Source organism: Lipophrys pholis (genome assembly GCF_963383615.2).
Source record: "Lipophrys pholis genome assembly, chromosome: 18".
Taxonomy (NCBI): Eukaryota; Metazoa; Chordata; class Actinopteri; order Blenniiformes; family Blenniidae; genus Lipophrys; species Lipophrys pholis.
The window spans coordinates 21,668,605-21,689,122 of NC_137646.1; the positions used below are offsets into that span (position 1 = coordinate 21,668,605).

The following is a 20,518-nucleotide window of genomic DNA, read 5'->3' on the forward strand; positions in this document are numbered from 1 at the left end:
TTTGCATAAAAATCCAAATGGTCAAAACATTAGTTCATTTTTTTATTCATTTTAATAAATGCCAGGGCAGTTCAGGGACTTAAACACCGGGTTTGGGACGCCGTAATGTGGGTTTGGTGGGTTTGACGTCACGCCACATAAACAGTCGTTACTGAGAACAGCGAGTTGCGTGCGTGACGCTAAATCCGTTTGCAGGTTTCACTGGTCTCACGTCGCCTTTGGGCCTAAAGTGAACTTTCTTGGGAAGAAAAGAAAAGATACCCTCGAGCATATGCTGACATGGAGTTTTCCATCCTCATGCTTTAGTTTCTTCAGTCGAATAGAAAAAGTTCAACTTGAATTTTCCACCAAGGTTGGAAAAAAAACCCACCATTGAAATAGGTCAATACTAATAAAGTGATATTTTTAATGCGGTCGTATTTCTGTAGACGGATCGGAGACACGAGTTTATGTTCAACATGATTGATCAGTTCAGTACTGGAATTAATCTCTGCACGTTAGACGCTAATGTTTTGTGTATTGTTGATCAGAACACAGCTTGAGAGCATCAGGACAATGTCGGAAACATGTTGCTGCAACATGAACCCGGCGTTTGAGCCAAAGATGTTGCCGGATAACAATTTTCTGTTCGGGAGGCAGCCTCGACGAAAGGGGCGCTCCTTAATTTCACTCACTCCACTTCTTTTCATTCATTTGAGCTTCGTTAAAATCCATTAAGCTGTCGACACGCGTTAGTGTGAAATAAACTATTCCAGAAGTCTCAGTCTGACGAGGGGAAAGAAAAAAATACTACGACATGAAATGTTCCTATGTGACAACAAATAGTGTGAAACCTTGAAGAAGGGAGAAGTTTTTACTTAAACCTTCCGTGTAGCCCCGACTGTCTCCTGACTTTCTCACTGTGCCGCCGCTCGCCTTGACCTCCGCCTGCTTTCACACTGCGTCCTGCAGGGATGGAGAGAGAGAGAGAGAGAGAGAGAGAGAGAGAGAGAGAGAGAGAGAGGAGGTGTTAGAGTAAAGCTGCCTCTTTTTCACACCTCTCTCTCTCCCTTCTCTTTCTCCGTTTCCCTCCCTCCCTCGCCACCCGCCATCCCTCCCTTTCTGCTCCGCTTCAGACAGGATAATCTATAGCCTGAAGGTAACGGGCGGAAGATGATGGTTTTTTTTTTTTCATTTATTTATTTATTTTTTAAGGAGAAGAGGTGAGGGTTAACCCCCGGGGCTACAACAGGGGAAAGTAAGGATAGACGTGGCGGTGCGTGTGCAGGAGAGGTAAATGGAATGGAGGAAGAGTGTGTTTACTCCCCTATCTTTGACCGGCCTTCCATCAGCTCAGACCAAAATGCGGGAGTTTCGCGTCCTCTGAAGGCTGCGATTTGGAAATCAGTGAGAGAGGCTGCGAGAACATTTGCGTCTGAAGGCCGGCTGCACAAGCGATCAGTGGCAGAGGTGTGATTCTCACTCGCTCGCTCTCGTCGCCTCACATATTTCCTGTCTGCATCATCAAGTTTCCCTCGCTCTCTTTCTCTTTCTCTCCAGTTTGACTGCTCCTTCGTCGTCTTCCTCCTCCTCCTCCTCCTCCTCCTCTTCCCATGACCTGCGCTCCGCTGATCTTTAAAACATTCAGCCATGCTTTATGTAAGAACGTGTCAGAGTGAGAACGGCGAGTGTTGGGAGTGTCCGTACACTCCCTCTCTCTTGGCCTCCTTCGACATCCTGATCAGAATTCCCGAAAATCTCACCCTCTCTGCATCCGCTCACTTTCTACAGTGTACCAGAAGCTCTTACAGCATGAAAAGGGGAATATTAAATCCACCATTGCCTGTATTAACGCGCAACTCCCTCAATTTCAATTAACAATATCTCCTTAATTCTCTTAATTAAAACATAAGCGGTGATAGTGGTGGGGTATTACCAATCGCAGCTTTAACTCATCCAACACAGTGGATATTCCCACCAATCAAGTTTCTGACTCAAATCATGCTCTGATTTGTGTCTCAGGGGCTCCATTTTACTTTATATGGACACTTGATTGGATTGCCATCCTATCACCCCCACCCCCACCCCCTCCAATCCAGCCTCCGCCGCGCTGCACTTGCAGTAGACGGTGGAGCGGTTGAGTCCATGCGGCGCGGCGGGGGTGTTAATGAATTCCGGCAGCCTGGTAAATGAGGACTTATTAAAGTGCCGCTGCCTCATAGTTTGACATTTCAGAGCTTCTGGTGGAGTTTTAAAGCGCTGCCTCTGCAAATGTCACTCGCCAACTTTTCCGCAGCGCCCTGACCGTACCAGCAGGAGCCGGGGTCGGCTATAGATCCAGAGTGAATGTGCTTCCCGTGGTTTTTTAACGCGGTTTCTTCTCACATGCAACCTGTTACCTGACTAATTATGGCAATTCTTTTGTCTCTCCATCCCTCCAGCTACGTCAGATGGGACGCGTCAAGGCCTGGATAGCATGCGGGGCGGAGTGTGCGCTACGCAAGGCATGAAGGTGGTCCTGAAAGTGGGACAGAGTGAGTATTCTCAACTTAAGATTCCCACCGTTTTCTCTTTCGCTCAAGCCCAAAAACGTCCCTCGCCCCGATGTCACAGACTTACAGACACACAAGTGACTCACCCAACACTCAATAAAAGGAGCACTCACAGGGGCTCGTTCATTCTCTTAAACTATTGGTTCTTCTTTGATATTCGGTTGAGATAAAAGTCAACTCTCAGATGAAACCAAACATCGTTGACCTTCCAAATTGGCCCTTTGTCTGGTGTGCTTAGTCCTGAATCCTGATTGTAAATTCAAAGTGCTCGGCCAATAGTGTTTTATCAGGCAAAGTTACTTTCCCAGGGCGGACGTGCTGCTGTGTGCATCTGGAGAGCTTGAGACGGAGAGAAGCTGCAAGAACAGAAAAAATAAATAAAAAAATCTTAGCAGCTTTCAGAATGAGGTTCTGTTCGCAAAGCTCAAATTAGGCAAACATGATATCCAGAGAGTCAGTACCGGCGTTACAGGAAAATCAGAAACCGGCATAAACAAAAGATTTGTCCTGCTGTAAATGAGTCAGCAAAGGAAGAAAGATTGACTTAAATGTCTAAACCAGAAGATTTAAGATAATGTGTTCCCTGTGTCGAGAGAGGGCTGCCAAAGCATTTTCCTGGTTCATACCTCAGTTGAAGCAGAAAAAAAAAGAAAAAAGAATCTGCTGCGAATGAGACAGCAGCTCTCACAATGCCGCATCCAGCGTATCAGACTTAAATCTAACTAATCTCTTATAAAGGGCCCCGTCACACCACGGTTTGTTTTATTCACGCCACACCTCGCAAGTATGAGTGCTCTGAAAGGGCAGTATTTAGGTCAAAAGAAGAAAAAAAAAAAGAAGAGGCTGAACATCTGCTCATCATCAGCGAATAATATAGTCTTTATTGTGACCAGCGAAACCCAGGGATAATCCTCTAATTATATTGACATCCAACCCCTCTTCTCTACACACTCTGTCCAGACCGGGGTTGTTGAGCTGGAAATTATACAAGGCAGCACATGAAAGAGGCAGGCTACGACAGGACGGGTCACCAGCCCATACCAGAGCGAACACACACACACACACACACACACACACACACACACACACACACACGCATGCACTAGTTAAACTAAAGTACCTGGAGAAAATCCACAGCTCTGTTGTACCAACTGTGCCACCGACTCCAAACTGTTTTATGTCCTTCAGAATTTAAAAGTCATGCTTTCTTGTGATCCACAAACAATTTCTCTGGACAGTAAACACAAACTGTTTTTGTAAAAAGAACTGGGAACCACTTGCCGAAAAGAGAGAGGCCGACGAAAAGCAAAGAGGAGCGGCGCTCGTGGCCCCGCTAAGTCTTCTAGTTTATCCAGCTGGGCAGCAGACGACCAGGAGACTACGAGAGCGCTGGATAATGGAAGTCAGTTGGTGCCCGCTGAAGAAAAAATGGGGAGCACTTCACAGCTCATCCCGATCTCCTTGTATTTGGAGCTGGAATAATGTCCCAGTATAGACATGATTACCACATGGACTCCAGCTGCCTGTAGACTGTGTACTCAATGTTGTCTAAGTGGCCTATTGAGCGTATTTTCATGCGACGCATGAAGGGAGGCAAAGTGTCCTCCTCCGGGGCACACTCAGAATCTAAAGAATCCAAGCTGAGGAGGCCATGTTTCTCCCGTCATTGCTCGACGGGCGAAGATGAGAGAAAATGCGTTGTTTTTATTTTTTTTATCGCCTCCCGCATGAAGCCTCCAGTCCTCCACATCTAACATCATCCCACATCTGTGCGGCGCGCACGTTCGTTCCCTCGCACCCCAGTCTCTCCTCTTCAGCTTCTCATAACCCGGCTCTCTAATCTGCCGCTTTTCTCACGCACGGGCGATAGGTGCGGCGCGTGTTCTCGGCGAGCGTTTTAGGGCTCGTTTAAGTGGCAGGAACAGCGGAGAAGTGTGGGATCAGTCGGCTCTAATGAGCCCTGTTGACTCCCTTCTCACTCTGCCTTTTTAACTGCGACTGACTCACGCTGGACACACACACGTAAACATCAGCACACACACACACACACACACACGATGGCTCAGACCTGCGACTAAGGAGGCATACAAAACGCACACCTGTGCGCCGCCACGCTCAAGCAGACCCGCCAGCTAAAAAGCATGATAGCAAAATGACTCCATTCAGTGTGAAGAAGCACGCAGTCAGTGATTTTTAATGACTCGTAGCTGCACACACACATTTAATTTGCTCCGGGAAAATTTGCCGCCAGTAATGACCCTCACGTGCTGGTTTTGCAGAAAAAGCCTCGTTCAAGCATTTTCACTGACCTGTACATAATAGGCAGCTGTCCTTCACATGACACCACCACCACCAATTCACACACAACGTATTTGCCGTTCTTTCATCAATCTTGTGTTATCGGGCCTTCTGTGTTGTTGGTGCTCCTCAGCAAGAAGCCAAGTGGTGCCGTTGTGGCTCTATCAGCCCGTAACATCAGCGTAGTCAGCTTAGTTCAATAGAAATACCACCACACACACACACTTTATTTCCCCTGACTCCTTTCACCACACAGGCAATGGAAAATCTACTTTCCTCTTGCACACACGCACCACTTGCCACTTTCGCAGAGCTCTGTGAGAACACACACACACACACACACACACACACACACACACACACACACACACACACACACACACACACACACACACACACACACACACATCTTATTTGTCATCTCTTTTTCTCTCTTCCTCTGTCCTTCCCTCACCTCTCCTCTATTCCCAATGCATTGGCCGCTTCTTTTTTTAACCCCTTTATTTTTCAATCCAGCAACTCGGCTCATTTCCTTTTTCAAATTCCCCGTCTCCCCGTCCTCATCACCTCCCTTTTGCTTTGCATGCCCCCCCCACCCCCCCACCCTCTGCTATTTCCACTCTTTCCGTGTCTTTTCCATCTTATCTGCCATGTGGCTGAAAGGTCACGTCTGTGCTGTTTGTCGTCTAAATAAGCGGCGTGCCGCCTCGTGGTGATCTCTGATGAGATATGGCGCTCTGCTCCGCTCCGAGGAACACACTCTTCCCAACGCACACATTCACACCCCTTGCCCCACACAGATGCACTGACCTGTCCTCTCGTATTTTACTCTTTATCTATCTTGCTAGCTGTCTGAATCTGTCTCACACACACACACACACACAGACGCATGCACACAGCCTGAACCTCCCTGCACAAGCCCCTGCTGACCACACAGTTTCTATTGATCCTGCCAGAACCGCCCCCGACTTCTGTTTGGTTCACTGTCATCGGGGAGCCTCCAGCCAATAGCCTCACGCTTTTCTAAATGTCAGTATATATATGTTGACGGGTATACACACACACACACACACACACACACACACACACACACACACACACACACACACACACACACTGGAAGCTCCATCTTTGTGGGGACCAATCTCATGACATCATGCATTTATTGTTCATTGTGTTCATTGACTTTTTTTTATCATCAATTGATGAGGAGAGATGTGCAACACCGGATTTAGCAAAAGCTAATCTCCATCTGCAGTACCACCATGAAACAATTCCAAAAAATAAACAAATGAATAAATAAACTATTCACTGTTAATAGTGTGCAATACAGTGCACATCCCTGCATTTTGGACCCCTCAAATCGAGTGTGTTTTCTAGCTTTGGAGGCCCATGAATGAAGAAATATGTGCACGCACACATGTGCACACGCACACAGCACTATTGTGTTTCCTTCCTATGGATGTACTGCCTCTAATAATCCCTAACATAATCCTTTGCAGCTATTTCATTAGGATTCTGACCTTTACCTTATTCTAATTGTCACCTTCCCCAGATAACTACATTCACAGCCTTAAAAACACACCCGCCAAGTGTGTAGCACTGCTTTTTGGACCCATTAAGGTTGGTTGAGCCACAAAAATCCACATTTTCTGGCCCACAAAGACATAAATACTGCGTTTTGGAGCCTTTACATGGACGTATTGTATTTTGTAACAGCTAACCCCAACCCTAACCTTCACATTTAAGTTAAGTATACCATAATACCCTTCCTAACTTAACCCAATTGTTACCCATGCTGTAAAACCACAACTTCTCTCTTTAAAAACATGTGGACCATTGTGTTGCTTTGCATTTTGGACCCCGCAAGGCCCCTCGGGCTCCACAAGTGTTGTGTAATCTGAATTTGTCAGGCCTCACATGCACACCCACACACAACGAGCAAATGTGCTTTTGTGCATTTACTGTACAATACTGCAAAGCAATACCCATTTTGTTCTCCCCCGGGTTGCTGCGATGACCACTAACAGACTTTCCTTTTTTGAGATGTTGCACGAACTGCTGAGCCGCACAGTCATAACCCGACATCAAACTATTTTCTGCGGCCCACTGTTAGCCAGATGGCTCCGAGGCGAGCAAAATTAGTATTTTCTGAGCCGTCTCACTCAGCTTTGAGGAGCAGCACTTATGCAGTGGCTTGCAAATTGTGCGTCTGTGTGTGTGTGTGTGTGTGTGTGTGTGTGTGTGTGTGTGTGTGTGTTGTGTGTGTATTTGCCTGTGTCACATAAACGCACTTTAATGCCATCACCATTACTGAGGGCTTGCTAGACAGATGGCCTGATTTAGCGACTACAGATTACAAGCCGTTATGGCCTTGTGTAAATTCGTTCAGGCCAAAACAACAAACGGCCTCTCTTTAGTTTCCCATTCAAACAAATGGAGAAGTGCTCATACGTGGCACATTGAAGTCGAATCAATATGTGCTCTCCTATAATGGGAAGGGAATGAAGGGAAGCCTTTATTAAACCTCCTCTGTCTCGATCTCTCTCTGGCTGGCTAATCTCAGTTATTGGTTCCAATTCCGCGAGCTTTGGCTGCTGCGGAAGACGGAGGATGTCTGAGTATTTCTCTCACTGTGCGCTCATGCTTCCCCCTCCTCAGGCCAATATGGACTGCCTCCAAAGAAGGAGCCTCCGGCGGGACGCACCACCAGCAGAAACCCAGGTAAGCAGGAAACCAAACGGGGATAATCCGCTGCAGATTCATCCGCAAAAGGGACGGATGGAGTAAGCAAAGACCGGTAGATAGCAGCAGGAAGGGAGGAGATAGGAGGCGACAGATGGGAGGATGTGCAGCGGGTGGCATCTGTGGATCTCTGTGTTTAATTCCATATTCCTCTTTTTCTTTCTATCTATCTCCCTTTTTTCCCTCCCTCCGTGTCCCACCGGTCTCCATCCCTCTCCTCCCCGGCTCTGCACCCGGCCCCCTGAGCTAAGTGCTGCAGGCGGGGAATCGAGGGCTAATAGCTACCTTGGGAGAATGACGGGGTGGGGGGGGGGAAGAAAGATGGAGGGAGAAAGAAACAGAGGGAGAGAGGGCAGTGGCGGCGGCATTTCACAGAGTTATTATTGTCATTAGTTGGGGCGGCCTGGATTCTGCAGTTCTGCGGAGAGAAAGCGAAGGAATGAAAGATGGAGGAAGTGATGTAACACGGAGGAAGGAGAAAGAACAAAAGCAAATGAAGAGAGAGAGATAGAAGAAAGGGACGTAAATGGAGAGAGGCTAAATTCATGCTCCACCTCAAGAGATACTCAGTGGAGGGGAAAGAACACGACTCTCTCTCTCTCTCTCTCTCTCTCTCTCTCTCTCTCTCTCTCTCTCTCTCTCTCTCTCTCTCTCTCTCTCTCTCTCTCTCTCTCTCTGCCTGTGAATTTGCCGTACAGTACCCAATAAATCAGGGATTTCACACATTTTCCAATCACTAGCCTGCATCTCATATAGGTGAGAATCCCACGTGTGAAGCCAGCAACAATGGTGCGCTTTGTTTTCACCGGGACGAGCGAGATGACACACACACACACACACACCACAAGAATGTTTTATTCACACGCGCAACGAGCGGTTTTTACGCATTTTGACTCTCGGGCACGGACGCCTCAACACGTACTTAACCGCTCATCTGAGATGATTGTTTTGTCCCCCGACAGAAAATTTCTTGTCCTCGTGTGAACGCATGAACTCTCTCTCCAGTTGTGTTTGCTTTGTTCCCTCTGATCATCACTTGGGATGTAAATGAACACAAAACCATTCCTTGGATATGTCAGTAATGTTTTTTTTTGATTTGTTTGTTTGTTTGTTTTGTTTTCACTACAGATATGAGCGTTGTCAGAATTTTTAAAGAGCCTTATTCCCCTCAGTTCGCCGCAAACTCCATTCATCCGAATCAAAACAGCACTCAGTCAGTGTGCAGATGTCCGTTGAGGATAAACATCCGTAATTTGGTTAGAAATCCGAGGGAAAAGCCACTCCTGATGATTGTAGTCTACGTGGTGTGAAGACGAACTGCCAGTCCTCGTGACTTTTTTTTTTTTCCTTTTCTTTTTAATGACGCAAATAGATCCAAATCGCACGCGAACAATCTATACGCTCTCAGGTTCAACATTACACCGCGGAGTCCAACTAGCGTTCAATCAGTTTCCAGCAGAGCTGCAGTGCAGAGGTTCCTCCGTGTCAACCCAAATCCAGCTTTAAACAGATTTCGATTTGTGATACATTCCTCCCATTCAGTGCATGTGGAACTCCTCCAAACGTTTGGGGAATAAAGATTCTTTTTCAGGCTATTAACTAAGAAAGCTTCTTGCTAATGCTTCCTTTTCTATTTATTTCAAATAAAGAAGAGAAAGAGCTACGAAATTGAGGGGAAGTATAAAATTGCCTGTTAATTTCTTCAGAAGTGGCAGAATTACTGTAGTAGTTGCTGAAAAATAAGACACACGGCGATTTGGGAACGTGGTACTTCCTAATGTGTGCTTCTATTCCTTATAAATGGTCACATAGCTATCATCGTTCTTTATATGCGGTGTGACGGGGATTCAGTTGCGAGCTTCTCCTTTCATCAGTCAGGTGTTGGTGGCTCACATCCACCGTGTTCCTCTTGTTTCAGCTCTCATGACACCAGGGAGTGAATCTTAGACGGTGAATCTAATACAAATGCACATTTTCAAAACCTATTTAGAGATATATATATATATATATATATATATATATGTCTGTAGTAACAGTGTGGTGGTTTCTTGGACAGGAAAGGCACTGCTAATGCAAGGTAAAGACAGAACCCCTCCATAGGTTTTTTTCAGGCCTGTTTGAAACGCTTCATTTTTTCCAGTACAGGCAAAAGTAATGAGCACACCAAATATTTGTTAAAGTAATTATATTAATAAATCTTTAATACCCATTTTTTTCTGAGTTCATATGGTGGGGCCTAAAGATAATTTTAGCCAACCTTTCTGCAAAAGAGAGCATGCGTCCCGAATAGCCCCTGTAATTGTACTTTTTAGTTCTTAACTATAGAGAGTACCAGGTCATTTCTTACATTACTCATTATTCCCCGACTGTGATGAGGAGTGCGTTCCGCCCAAAGTTTCCAGTGCAACTCTGAAAGAGGGACTTTGCAGTGCCACAACTTAGTTTTAACGTGGCTGCATGAATAGGAAGAGACAAATTCATTTAAAAAACCTGCCATCTTATGTGAGAAGCAGCAATGAGATGCCATAATGCATGAGCTACTGCGGCTCCAGTAATTATGTAATTTTGTCACATCCCCTTGAATGTATTCATATAAAGGTTGTTGACGCAAACGCGGGCTGATTCACACTTTATTTAGGCTGAAATGTGCAAACGTGCAGGAGCGTGGTGGATGATGAAACCGTTCCAAAAGAACATGTTGAAAAATTCTGCATTCTGCCATGTGAGATATGGCATACTTGGGAAGGGGACACTTTAGGACTTTGTTTTCTGGTTTCTGCATGTAGAACAGACAGAAGCAAGGAGGGGAGTGAGGTCTCAAAGCTAAAAAAGGGGGCGCAAAAGAGAGGAAGGGGTGTGCACGTAGGGGCAGTGGAAGAGGCGAGGTGAAGGAAGAGGATGTATTAATGAGAGCCGGTGAAAGGCAGCAGTCATAATGGGGATGGAGAATGAGGGATGTTGTGTTAATGGACGCAGGAACTAAGCGGGGAGAGCAAACTGGCCCTTTTAGCTCCCGGTCTGTCCGGCACCACGGGGGGGTGGAGCAGCAGGGGGGCCCAGGGAGAGGTGCCTGCATTTCCTGTCACGGTTGTGTACATCAATACGGCGGTGTGTCTGTATGTGCGTCCTCGTTGCTAGGCGCTGAGCCCAGAGCAAGGTAGGTCATTATGGCCACAATAACCCGAAGACAGAGAGAGCCACGGAGCGAGGGAGGGCGAGGAAGCGGCGGAGACGCCGCAGCGAGACAGACGGCGAGGAGAAGAAAAGGGATGTGTGCCAAGAATAATGATGGACCAATCCAAAGGCTCTATATAGCGGAGAGTCACATTACCGGCCTTAACCGGTCCACAGCTCGCCTTCACACGGTCCTCCGCCAGAGCCGTCCCCGCCGCCTCCCACCTCGCCGCTCTCTAAAGCGGACGCTCACGTGCACACCTTCCAGACCATCACTCACCTGCTGGGTTCTGACCCCGACCCCCCGCTGAGAAAACCGCCGGCTCCCGGGCTGTGAAGATCTAAGGTTTCAGGCAGACACGCATCAGACCGAGCGAGCGAGCGGCTGACAAACAGACGGATAGTGTGACAGACAGTTTGATAAACAGACAGACAGACGAGGACGACAGACAGACAGACAGACAGTCGGGCGGACAGGAAGGCCAGCGGGCAGGCCGGGTGTGTGGTCTGGTGGCGGGGAGGCTCTCTTCTTGTGGCAGCCGGTAATACTAAGTAAATACAGTTGTTAAGGGTTAGGGAAATAGAGTGTGCTACCTTGATACACGCTGCGGCTTCGCCGAGCTGTCCACAAGAGTATATAATGTACAGTGCACTCCCGCTCTCTATAGGCATTCCTCTGCGTTTTATACGCGCTGCTGTCCACTTCATCACGTCAATAAAGAGACCACATATAAGCTTGTGCGAGGTTCGCTGCATTCCTCCGGGCGCAGTGTGTGCAGCCTCCGCCGGCTGAGCTCCACTGTCAACATCTCTCATGATATTTGTGGTGCACAGCCACGAGGAGTGCCGTGTTTATTTAAAAGCTCTGCGATTTCTGCTTGGATGTATTCATTCGTAATACATCATATAGTGTAATCCAGTTTCCTAAAAGGCTGCGACACTCTTGAGCGTTAAAAACAAACGGTGATAAATCAGATGTTTCACAATGGAAGTGAAACTGAGAAGCCGGTTGCGGTTCTGAAAGTTGTTTTATTCTTAATTCCTGTAAGAATATAGATTATCTGTGAGTCAGCAGTTTTTCCCATGTCTTTTTTTTTTTTAGGTTGCGTGGTAAACATTTTAAATGAGTGTTTGAATTGTTGGCAGGTCAGTGCCTGTTGATTGTAGTTTGGCAAAGACTTTACATGAAAAGGACACTGTCTGGCTGGCAGCATGTCTGTAGATACTACTCATTCATGTGCAGCTCACCCATGAAATGTTTCATTATTTATACTCCTATGGCTGAATGACATCTTGCTGGATGATACCTCTCCTCTTTAAACTTTGGGGCTTGCCGAAGAGGACTCTTAATAAGACACTTTCTAGCAAAGTGCCCGAGGTTCCTACTTTCTTATGTTTGGTGTGTCTGCCAGTGTTTGGCTGCACTGTTGTGTAAATCAGTTTTTTCTAAAGGGGAAAAAAACACTTTTGTTCATAAAAAATATGACAAAGTTGAAAGGAATGTTTAAGCTTGTGCAGTGATTTCCACAACACAGTCATCCATTCGTTCATGTCTGACAGGGCAGTACGGACAGTAAGGAAGCTCAGGCCACACTGCACCCTGCAACTCCTCCAGGTCTTTAGCAGGGACCCCAAGCTGCTCCCAGAGCAAATGAGATATATAATCTCTCCAGCGGGTCCTGGGTCGACCTCGGGGCCTCCTCCCAGGAGGACCTGCCTGATAGACCTCTAATGGGAGAGGACCAGGGGGCATCCTTATCAGATGGCCAAACCACCTCAACTAGTTGCTCTCAATGTGGAATTATGTCGGGTATTATTGCAGCGCAAGGCCCGAAGACTATCCAGTGCGGTTTTGACACTCTCTGAAAATTTTCAATGATATTTTATGTCGTAGTTGTTCAAATAATCCCATTCACAATTGAGAGTTCTCTTCTGAATTAGTTCAGTATATCACTGTTTTCTCCTTGCCCACGTTTTTAAGAGTTCTTGTCTTGATGTGAGATTGCTCTGTGATTTGTTTCAGGGGGTGCCGGAAATTCCTCCCAGCCCCGAGGACCCTTCGGGGACGACGGCCGAGGTGAAAACGGACCCCTCCAGCCCTCCAACATCGCCCTCATCGCTGGAGCAGCGGGCGGTTCTGCCTTTCTCCTGCTGGTCACTGCAGTGATCTGCATCGTGTGCTACCGGCGGAGGCACGCCAAGCACTCAGACACCCACCACCCTCCGCTGTCCCTGTCCTCTCTCACCAGCCCCAAGCGGGGAGGCGGCGGGGGCATCACCAGCTCCAACAACAACGGCTCGGAGCCCAGCGACATCATCATCCCGCTGCGGACGTCGGACTCGGCCTACTGCCCACACTACGAGAAGGTGAGCGGGGACTACGGGCACCCCGTCTACATCGTCCAGGAGATGCCGCCTCAGAGCCCGGCCAACATCTACTACAAAGTATGAGAGGGCCACCGCTCCGGCCAACTGGACAAACCCACCTCCCCTCTGCTCATTACCGACCAATCCCCGCCCGCTCAGAATGAAGCCACAGCGAAGCTTGCCACCACAGCTCCAACCCAGATCCCTTCAAAATCACCAGTATTGCCCGTGGGACCCCCCCTTCCGCCCCCCCCCCCCCCTCCCCCGAAGCCCTGCCATAGTTGTGTTTCTCCCTTATTAAACCACCCCGACACATTCTCACACAACTGGGCCTTTAAGTGTGTGCAAAGGGCAAAGTAGTAGCCATACATAGCCCTTCTTAACATGGCCCTCGTGAAGAGGCAAGAGCCTCTGAGTGCCCTGTTCCTGCTAACTCAGAGCTGAATGAGCCTGAGTCGAATTGAAGAGTCACCCTCTAAAACGATGGGAGTGTACGAGCACACTCTTTTCTGGGAGTATAGACCTGGCGATGGGACGTGCTTTAAAAAGAAGTTGTTTAAAAAAAAAAAAAAGAGAGAGAGAGAGAAGACTATGACTTTAAAAATAAAAAACAAATTTAAAAAACTGCATCCTTAAACCCCAGTCAGCACCGGAAAACTCTGATGTCCAGAGACCATCCCTGCCTATAATCCACCGCCCCACCCCCTCAGAGCTCCATCAGCCAACCAGAGACCGGCCCCTGCCACTAACTCGACAATAGGATTCTAGTTTGTTTGTGTTGTTTCTCTTGAGGAAAAAAGAAAAGGCAAAAAAAACAAAACAAAGAAAAACCACAGGGGCCACAGACTCACCCAATCAGCGCGTCCGAGCGGCGGTCACATGACCAAGCCCAGGCCCCCGGGGAGGCCTGACCGATCGGTGACACTCAGAATCTTGTATATTTTAATAAAGTGTGCGTGTTGTGCGACTGCGAGAGCTCGTGCGTACGTGCATACGACTTGGGATAATAATTATAGCGCCGCTGCCCCACATTAGACGTGTGCGTGCAGTTAGTGTGCTTCAGTACAGCAAGTTTGCATATGCGTGTGCGTGGGGTTCAGTCTGTGTGTGTGTGTGTGCGCGAGTGACTGCGGTATGTGTGCGTTCTTTAGACTTGTCTTAAATACCAAAACACAAAATAGTGAGCGAATATCAAAAAAGTGAGATTTTTTATCGCTATCAACACTTATAGATTATATATATGAATATCCAGTAAATAATTTGTAGATGTTTCTTTCTGTTTTCTATCGTTTTATCATTTCTACCCACTCTGTTACACTACACTTCTGTTGCTAGTCTTTTTTCTTTTTTTTTTAATCTGCTGTCTTTTGTTATTTTCACCACTTAGTGTGACCTTGTTTCCTCCTCCTTTCCCTTTTTGCTTTGTATATTAATTTAATCCTTTTTTTTTTTTTTTTTTAATTTCCCGGCAAACAGAGGTTGTTTCTCTCTCTCTCCCCCCCCCCACAATCCCTCCCTCATTCACTCCCTCCCTCGTCTCCCTCTCTTCCCCTCTCCTCCCGGCCAGGCTCTTTGAGCTCTGTGTATATTTTTATAGCTCCTTGTACTATGCTGTAGTTTTGAAGTTTAGACCTCGTTTGTGGAAGTGTTGAGGTAGAACCATCTATGAAAGTTTTTTCCTTTTATTTCTCAATTTAAATTTTTTTTTTTCTAAGCGCTTTTTCTTTTTCTTTTTTTTTTTTCTGGATTGGGGTTTGAAAAGAGAAAGGGGTGGGGGTGTTGTGGGAGAGAGGTGGCGACGGTGGCAGAAAGGCGAGGCGAGAGGAGTTGAAGGAAAAAAAGTTCTTGGGTGGAGGAATAAAGCGTCTTAATGCGAGACTTTCAAAAAAAAAAAAAAAGAGAGAGAGAGAAAAGACTGTGAAGGAATTGCACACTGAAGAAGACGACGAGGGGAAGGGGAGGATGGGAGCAGACGAAGGATCCCGAGGAAGGAAAAAGGATGGACAGAGGAGGAACAAGGAGAACCCTGTTCTTTGAAGTGACGGACCGACAGCCGAAAAAAATGGATTTTGAAGTTGAACTCTTAAAAAAAAAAGAAGAGAGAGAGGCGGTCCCATAACACAAACACACACATACACACATCTGCCTACACTTTACACAAGGTGGCACTTTTTGGATTCCTCTTTTGCGCACCCAATTTTTTTTTGGGGGGGGGGGGTGTTGAAATGCATCCTCGCATTCCTCACAACAGAAAACCCCTTGGCGGTCCGTACCCTCTGTCTCCGTTTGACACGCACACACACACACACACACACACACACACACACACACACACACACCCGACGCAGATTTCACACCTTTTAATGACTGTCACAAATGCCTCCTGATTGCATTGAAAGTTGTCCACTCCCCCTTGTACACACACATACACACACTCTGATTACTTTCATGTGACTGTATTTCTGTGATTAACCCAATGGACGCAGGAGGGGTGAAAAGAGTGATTGTGTGGCGTTGCCGTGTTTTCTCCTCCCTCTCGCACACTCCCACGCCCTCTCTCTCGCTCTCACACACACACACACACACACACACACACACACACACACACACACACACACACACACACACACACACACATACACACACTCTTTTTCTCTTGCACAAACACACTCGTGCCCGGCACCTCAACCTCGGGGGGCAATAACACATCGCTGTGTTCAGAGGTGCAATATGTTCACATGTGCATACTAATAAAGCTGTTTTGTGTTGCTCAAACATGTTTATGGCTTCTGTGTAAACTGGGTGGCAGCGGAGAGCTTTTACCTTTTCTTTCAAACACTCACAAAGACACACGCACCCACACGTACAAACACACGTACACGCACACACAAAGCCTCCAGTGTTGTAGCCATGTTTCTTTCTGTGTGACGCCAGTGTTTGAATCTGGACCTTACATTTCTCAGATGTGTTTTGTATCAGTATCTAACATCATATATTGAGATATCTTTCATACTTAAGTGTCACATCCGTCTGAAATGACTTTGTTCAACACACGCTGATGATGTTCCGATATGTTTTTTTGTTGTTTTCGGGGGTTTTTTTATACCATGGAGGAGTGTGGATTGTATTTGACTGTATCGAAATTGATTTTAAAGATGAAATGAGAGGAAAAAAAAAAACAAAACGCCTCAAACGCTTCTTTCTTGTACAACTATCGACTTGTGTTCTTTATGTATGCTGTTGCGTCTTTGTCTATTTAAAACGCACTCGGAGTACCTAACGTGTCCTCCGAGCCAACTCAAGTGTTTGTTATTCTCTCGTCGGCAAGTCCTGTAGAACGCTCGGATCCAAAATGGTGGCTCCGGGTTAAAAAACAAACAGCCCCGGTGTTGTGAGGCGGGGGGGGTGAGGGTGGGGGGTGTGGGGGGGCAAGAAAAGAAAACATCTGGGATTATCACTGCGCCAACAGAGAAGAAGATGAAACCATTGCCTCGTTTTTCGTAACATTACGCTCCTTCTACCACCTCCCTCTCAGCAGAATACCAACTTTCTCTTGGACTCCCAAGTTTTGTATTTTTTGGGGTTTTGCTTTGTTTTGTTTTGTTTCTTCAGTTTGATTGTCATGTAGAAGTTCTATTAAAGTCGTCTCCACGGCCGCCAGGGCGTCACGTTGGGAAGAGAAAGAAAAAAAAATGTGTTGTTTATGTGGAACTGGAGAAAACGAAAAGAAACAGCAAGCTGCTGCCGAGCTCCCTCACCTCTGTCGGTGGAAGTGTGTAAATGTGCAGTGTGTGTGTGTGTGTGTGTGCGTGCGTGCGTGTTTCTTTGTGCCAATAGCGGGCGAGGCGGAGGCTGAGGTGGCTCTCTTATGTGACGATGTCGAGACTTTGTATTTGAGACACCTCTGTGCGAGAGAAGGGTGTTTTTGTTTTTCTTTGTGTCACCCCCCCCCCCCCCCCGCCCCCCCCCCCCCACACCCCACCACCCCGGCTCCTTGTCCGCTCATCACAGCTACCCCTGATTCCCCCGTCCTTTCCTTTCCTGCCCTCACCTTTCCTTGCCCCGTTCGTTCCCCATAGCCCCTCCCCTCCCCTCTCCTCTCCTCCCTGCCGACACACCTCTAAAGAGAGGGAGGGGGGGACTAGTACATTCCTGATTTGGAAGAAAAAAAAAACGTTGAATAAAAAAAACAAACAAAAATGTTTAAGCACCACTCTCCTGGTCCTGTTGTGTGATTTTTTTATTTTTTTTTTCCAAGGGTCTGCAGAGGTCTTTTGTTCTGCCTTGTGTGAGTGCAAGAGAGCTCCTGAGGCCCACTAACCCTGGCTTTAATAGAAGGTCTCTCTCCTTATCTCTGCTTTGGGCTGGTCTCAGTAGGGGCTCTTTCACTGCCTCTGCTAATAACACTGCCATATCACACACACACCACACACATACACACACACACACACACACACTCAGAAGTTCTCCCACCGGTGCTATCTACAAGTTACCAAACCCGGCTTCGTTAGTGTTTTACTGATTTCAGTCGGTCTCCCCTTTTCCTCCTCAAGTTCCCCCTCCAGCTTTGTGGATCATCGCTATGGTAACTATTAGCAGTGTTTTCTCCCCTCCACAAAACTGTGTGTGTGTGTGGGGGGTGGGGGGGTTAAGGGCCTTTACCAGAGCCCCAGTGCACCACCAGGGTGGCCTCGGGTTGAGATGACCAAGGCAGCTGCCTTCACCCTTTGATCTGCGATGTGTGAGAGTAGATTACAACTCTCACACACACACACACACACACACACACAACACACACACATGTCGGTTGACCCCACCTACACAAACACCGGCAAACACAAACGCAGCCTTAACGCGCCGCCACACACCGGCATTGATCCTGGAAGACACTTGTCGCTGCCTCTGCCATGACAACCTGTCACTGTAACTCAGGCCGCACACAATGAAGGTTGGCAAACATCAATTCACCGGCAAACCTGCTAATCTACCAAACACCTGCAGTCGCTGTCACCCCGTCCCTCTGCTGCAGTTTTGTCATTTTTCATGTCCGCTTCCTGCCGAGTGTGAATGCGGGCAAGCTGGAAGTGTTCAGCAAGTATCGTATCAACCTTTAGCATGAGAAATTCTCAAAGATGGAAAAAGGTTATTTACTGTGCCCGGGGACTAGAAACGGGAGTTTGTTTTGGCCATAGCATTAAGTGTCATTCCTTAATGTTTCTTAAAGAAACTCATATACAAACCTATATAAATGTATATACAAGTGATTTAAAGTGGATTTTTTTTCTTAAGTTCCTTTTTAACTTGATTACTTTTAATCTCATCTTAATTTAACTCGGCGAGTTCTTAAATTTGTTGACCCTTTCTCGGATCTCTTGATTTACCCAAATATTACAGTGAAGCCAGACACCGGTGGACACGCCCACTCCCACCTATGCAAAAGCAGGTCTGCTTCAAGCCAAGTTCTCAAGCGAAAACGAAAAACCTGTGTGGCATTTTGGGCGTTTGTTGCATCTTCAGTGGTTCCGAGTGCCGTTGTGGTGTAAACAGTTTGAAAACGGCTTCCCAGAGTGGAACTTTTTGAACTTGCTCTGACTCAGTCGCCATGGAAACGGTGGGAAAACGCAAGTTTACCAAAAGGCTCCGTCAAAAGGAGGAAAACTTTGTCTTCTTTCCATACAAGTATCTGCGTATTTCCATTGTTAATCTTCATAGCGTATTGTTCTCTGGTTTCGTGTGTGTGGGGTTTCATTATAAAAACAATCACTTTCAGCTTTTCGGCCGTTTCCATGTAAACGGACATAGTTTTCAAAACGTTGCTGTGTAAACGCAACAAAGTGTTTTATTTCAGGTGTCAACACTATTTTAGCAACCTCAGAACAAATAAAGCCTCTTTGACCCTCCAAGTCAGATCCATTCATGTAAAACAGTGAATTGCAACCTTTATGAGTAAAATACTTTTTTTTTTTTTTATCACTTTTCAACAAAATAAAAACTTGTGTGGGACAAAAAAGAATGTTCAAGATTTAAATTTAAGATAACACGGCTCATAAAGTTGCACATATAGCCACACATACAAAAACTGTATCTTAGGTTGCCTTTAGCACATTACATCTCGATACAAGAAAATGTGTGTTTTTTTTTTTTTTTTAATGGTTTTGCAAATCTCATTTTGACATTAGAGCAGACAAAGCCTCTGGGACACAAAAGTTGGGAACCGTTGATGTTAATTAATTATTAAAGGGATTTTTTTTTTTTAAGCCTCATAAACCAAACTACTGATAATAAATTAGCTGAAAAACACATTAAGAAAAAATAGTAACTTCAATTTCTCTGAAAAAAAAAAAAAAATGGAACCATTTACTCTTTTGTGGCATCCATTCTCACCGATGGATCACGCTGACCCAACCAGTACTAATACAAACATGCAGCAGAGGGTAGCTAATTGCAAAACAAGTCATTTTTCATCTTCATAACACTAATTAATCCCAGCAGAAAAAAAAAAACATTCGCACTCCAAAAGCTATTAAAAATTTGTTTCCTTGAATTTTTATGGACTTGAACTGTATTACTTTGTCCCACATAATAACAGGATGTTGGGAGAAAGTGATGACCCGCGTGGCGGCGAGCCACTGAAGCAGGAGTAGTTAAACTGAATTCAGAGAAATTAAATTCATATAACCATATATTATTCTAAACAGCATCCATTATAAGTGTTCGTTCCTTTTACAGGGGTCGCCACAGTAAGTCATTGCAGTTTGCACTTGGATGGTTTTCATACCAGATATCCTTCCTCCCACATTGGAACCGGTGCTTCTTTTTAAGCCCCCCCACCCCCATCCCCTTCCGACCTGAGCAGAGATGAATCATCAGCAACAGGTGGTGAAAACGCCTCAGTGAGTGAGCGAGGCCTTCAGTAGGAGTGCAGCGTTTCAGCCTGGCTGGCCACAGTGTGCAACTCAGATCCAATAAACTTGCGGGCGCCACTGTAGTGGTGATCGGTGACGCTTGCGTTACCGGTGTTTATGTCTCTGGAAACAAAACAAAGATGAGAATGTGGAAACAGTCGTGGTGAGGAGGGAAGATGCTTGAGGTAACCGGCCTGGCACCGGGGTCGCACTGATTCATCCTCCAGCCGCGGAGGGCAGATCTGGCAGGACAAAAACGGTGAGTTATCATTTAGTTCCTTTTGAAAATTTGTCCATTGTTTATTAGAAGTGTCACAGAAAGTAAGTGACCAACCACGGTTTGTTGAGATGGATGACGCGCACACAAATGACGGTCGTTTTGTTTTTTTTAAACGACTGAACATGATCACAAGAATTAAAGAATGAGGTTGAAATATAAACATCATTATTGACTTCAAAAGCATCCAGCTTGTAATTCGAACATACATAAAAGCTACG

At 46.3% G+C, this 20,518-nt stretch overlaps 1 protein-coding gene across 1 annotated transcript in view; it reads left to right on the top strand.

Annotated features, from left to right (window-relative positions):
- efnb3b (ephrin-B3b) overlaps window positions 1–13,714 on the top strand; it is a 96,346-nt gene extending 82,632 nt beyond the window's left edge. Inside the window, exons 3-5 of the mRNA XM_080486884.1 lie at window positions 2,421–2,513; window positions 7,491–7,553; window positions 12,772–13,714. Of these exons, the coding sequence (XP_080343010.1) occupies window positions 2,421–2,513; window positions 7,491–7,553; window positions 12,772–13,199 (584 nt within the window). The 3' untranslated portion in view covers window positions 13,200–13,714. The remainder of the gene's footprint in view (window positions 1–2,420; window positions 2,514–7,490; window positions 7,554–12,771) is intronic.
- The last annotated feature ends 6,804 nt before the right edge of the window (window positions 13,715–20,518 follow it).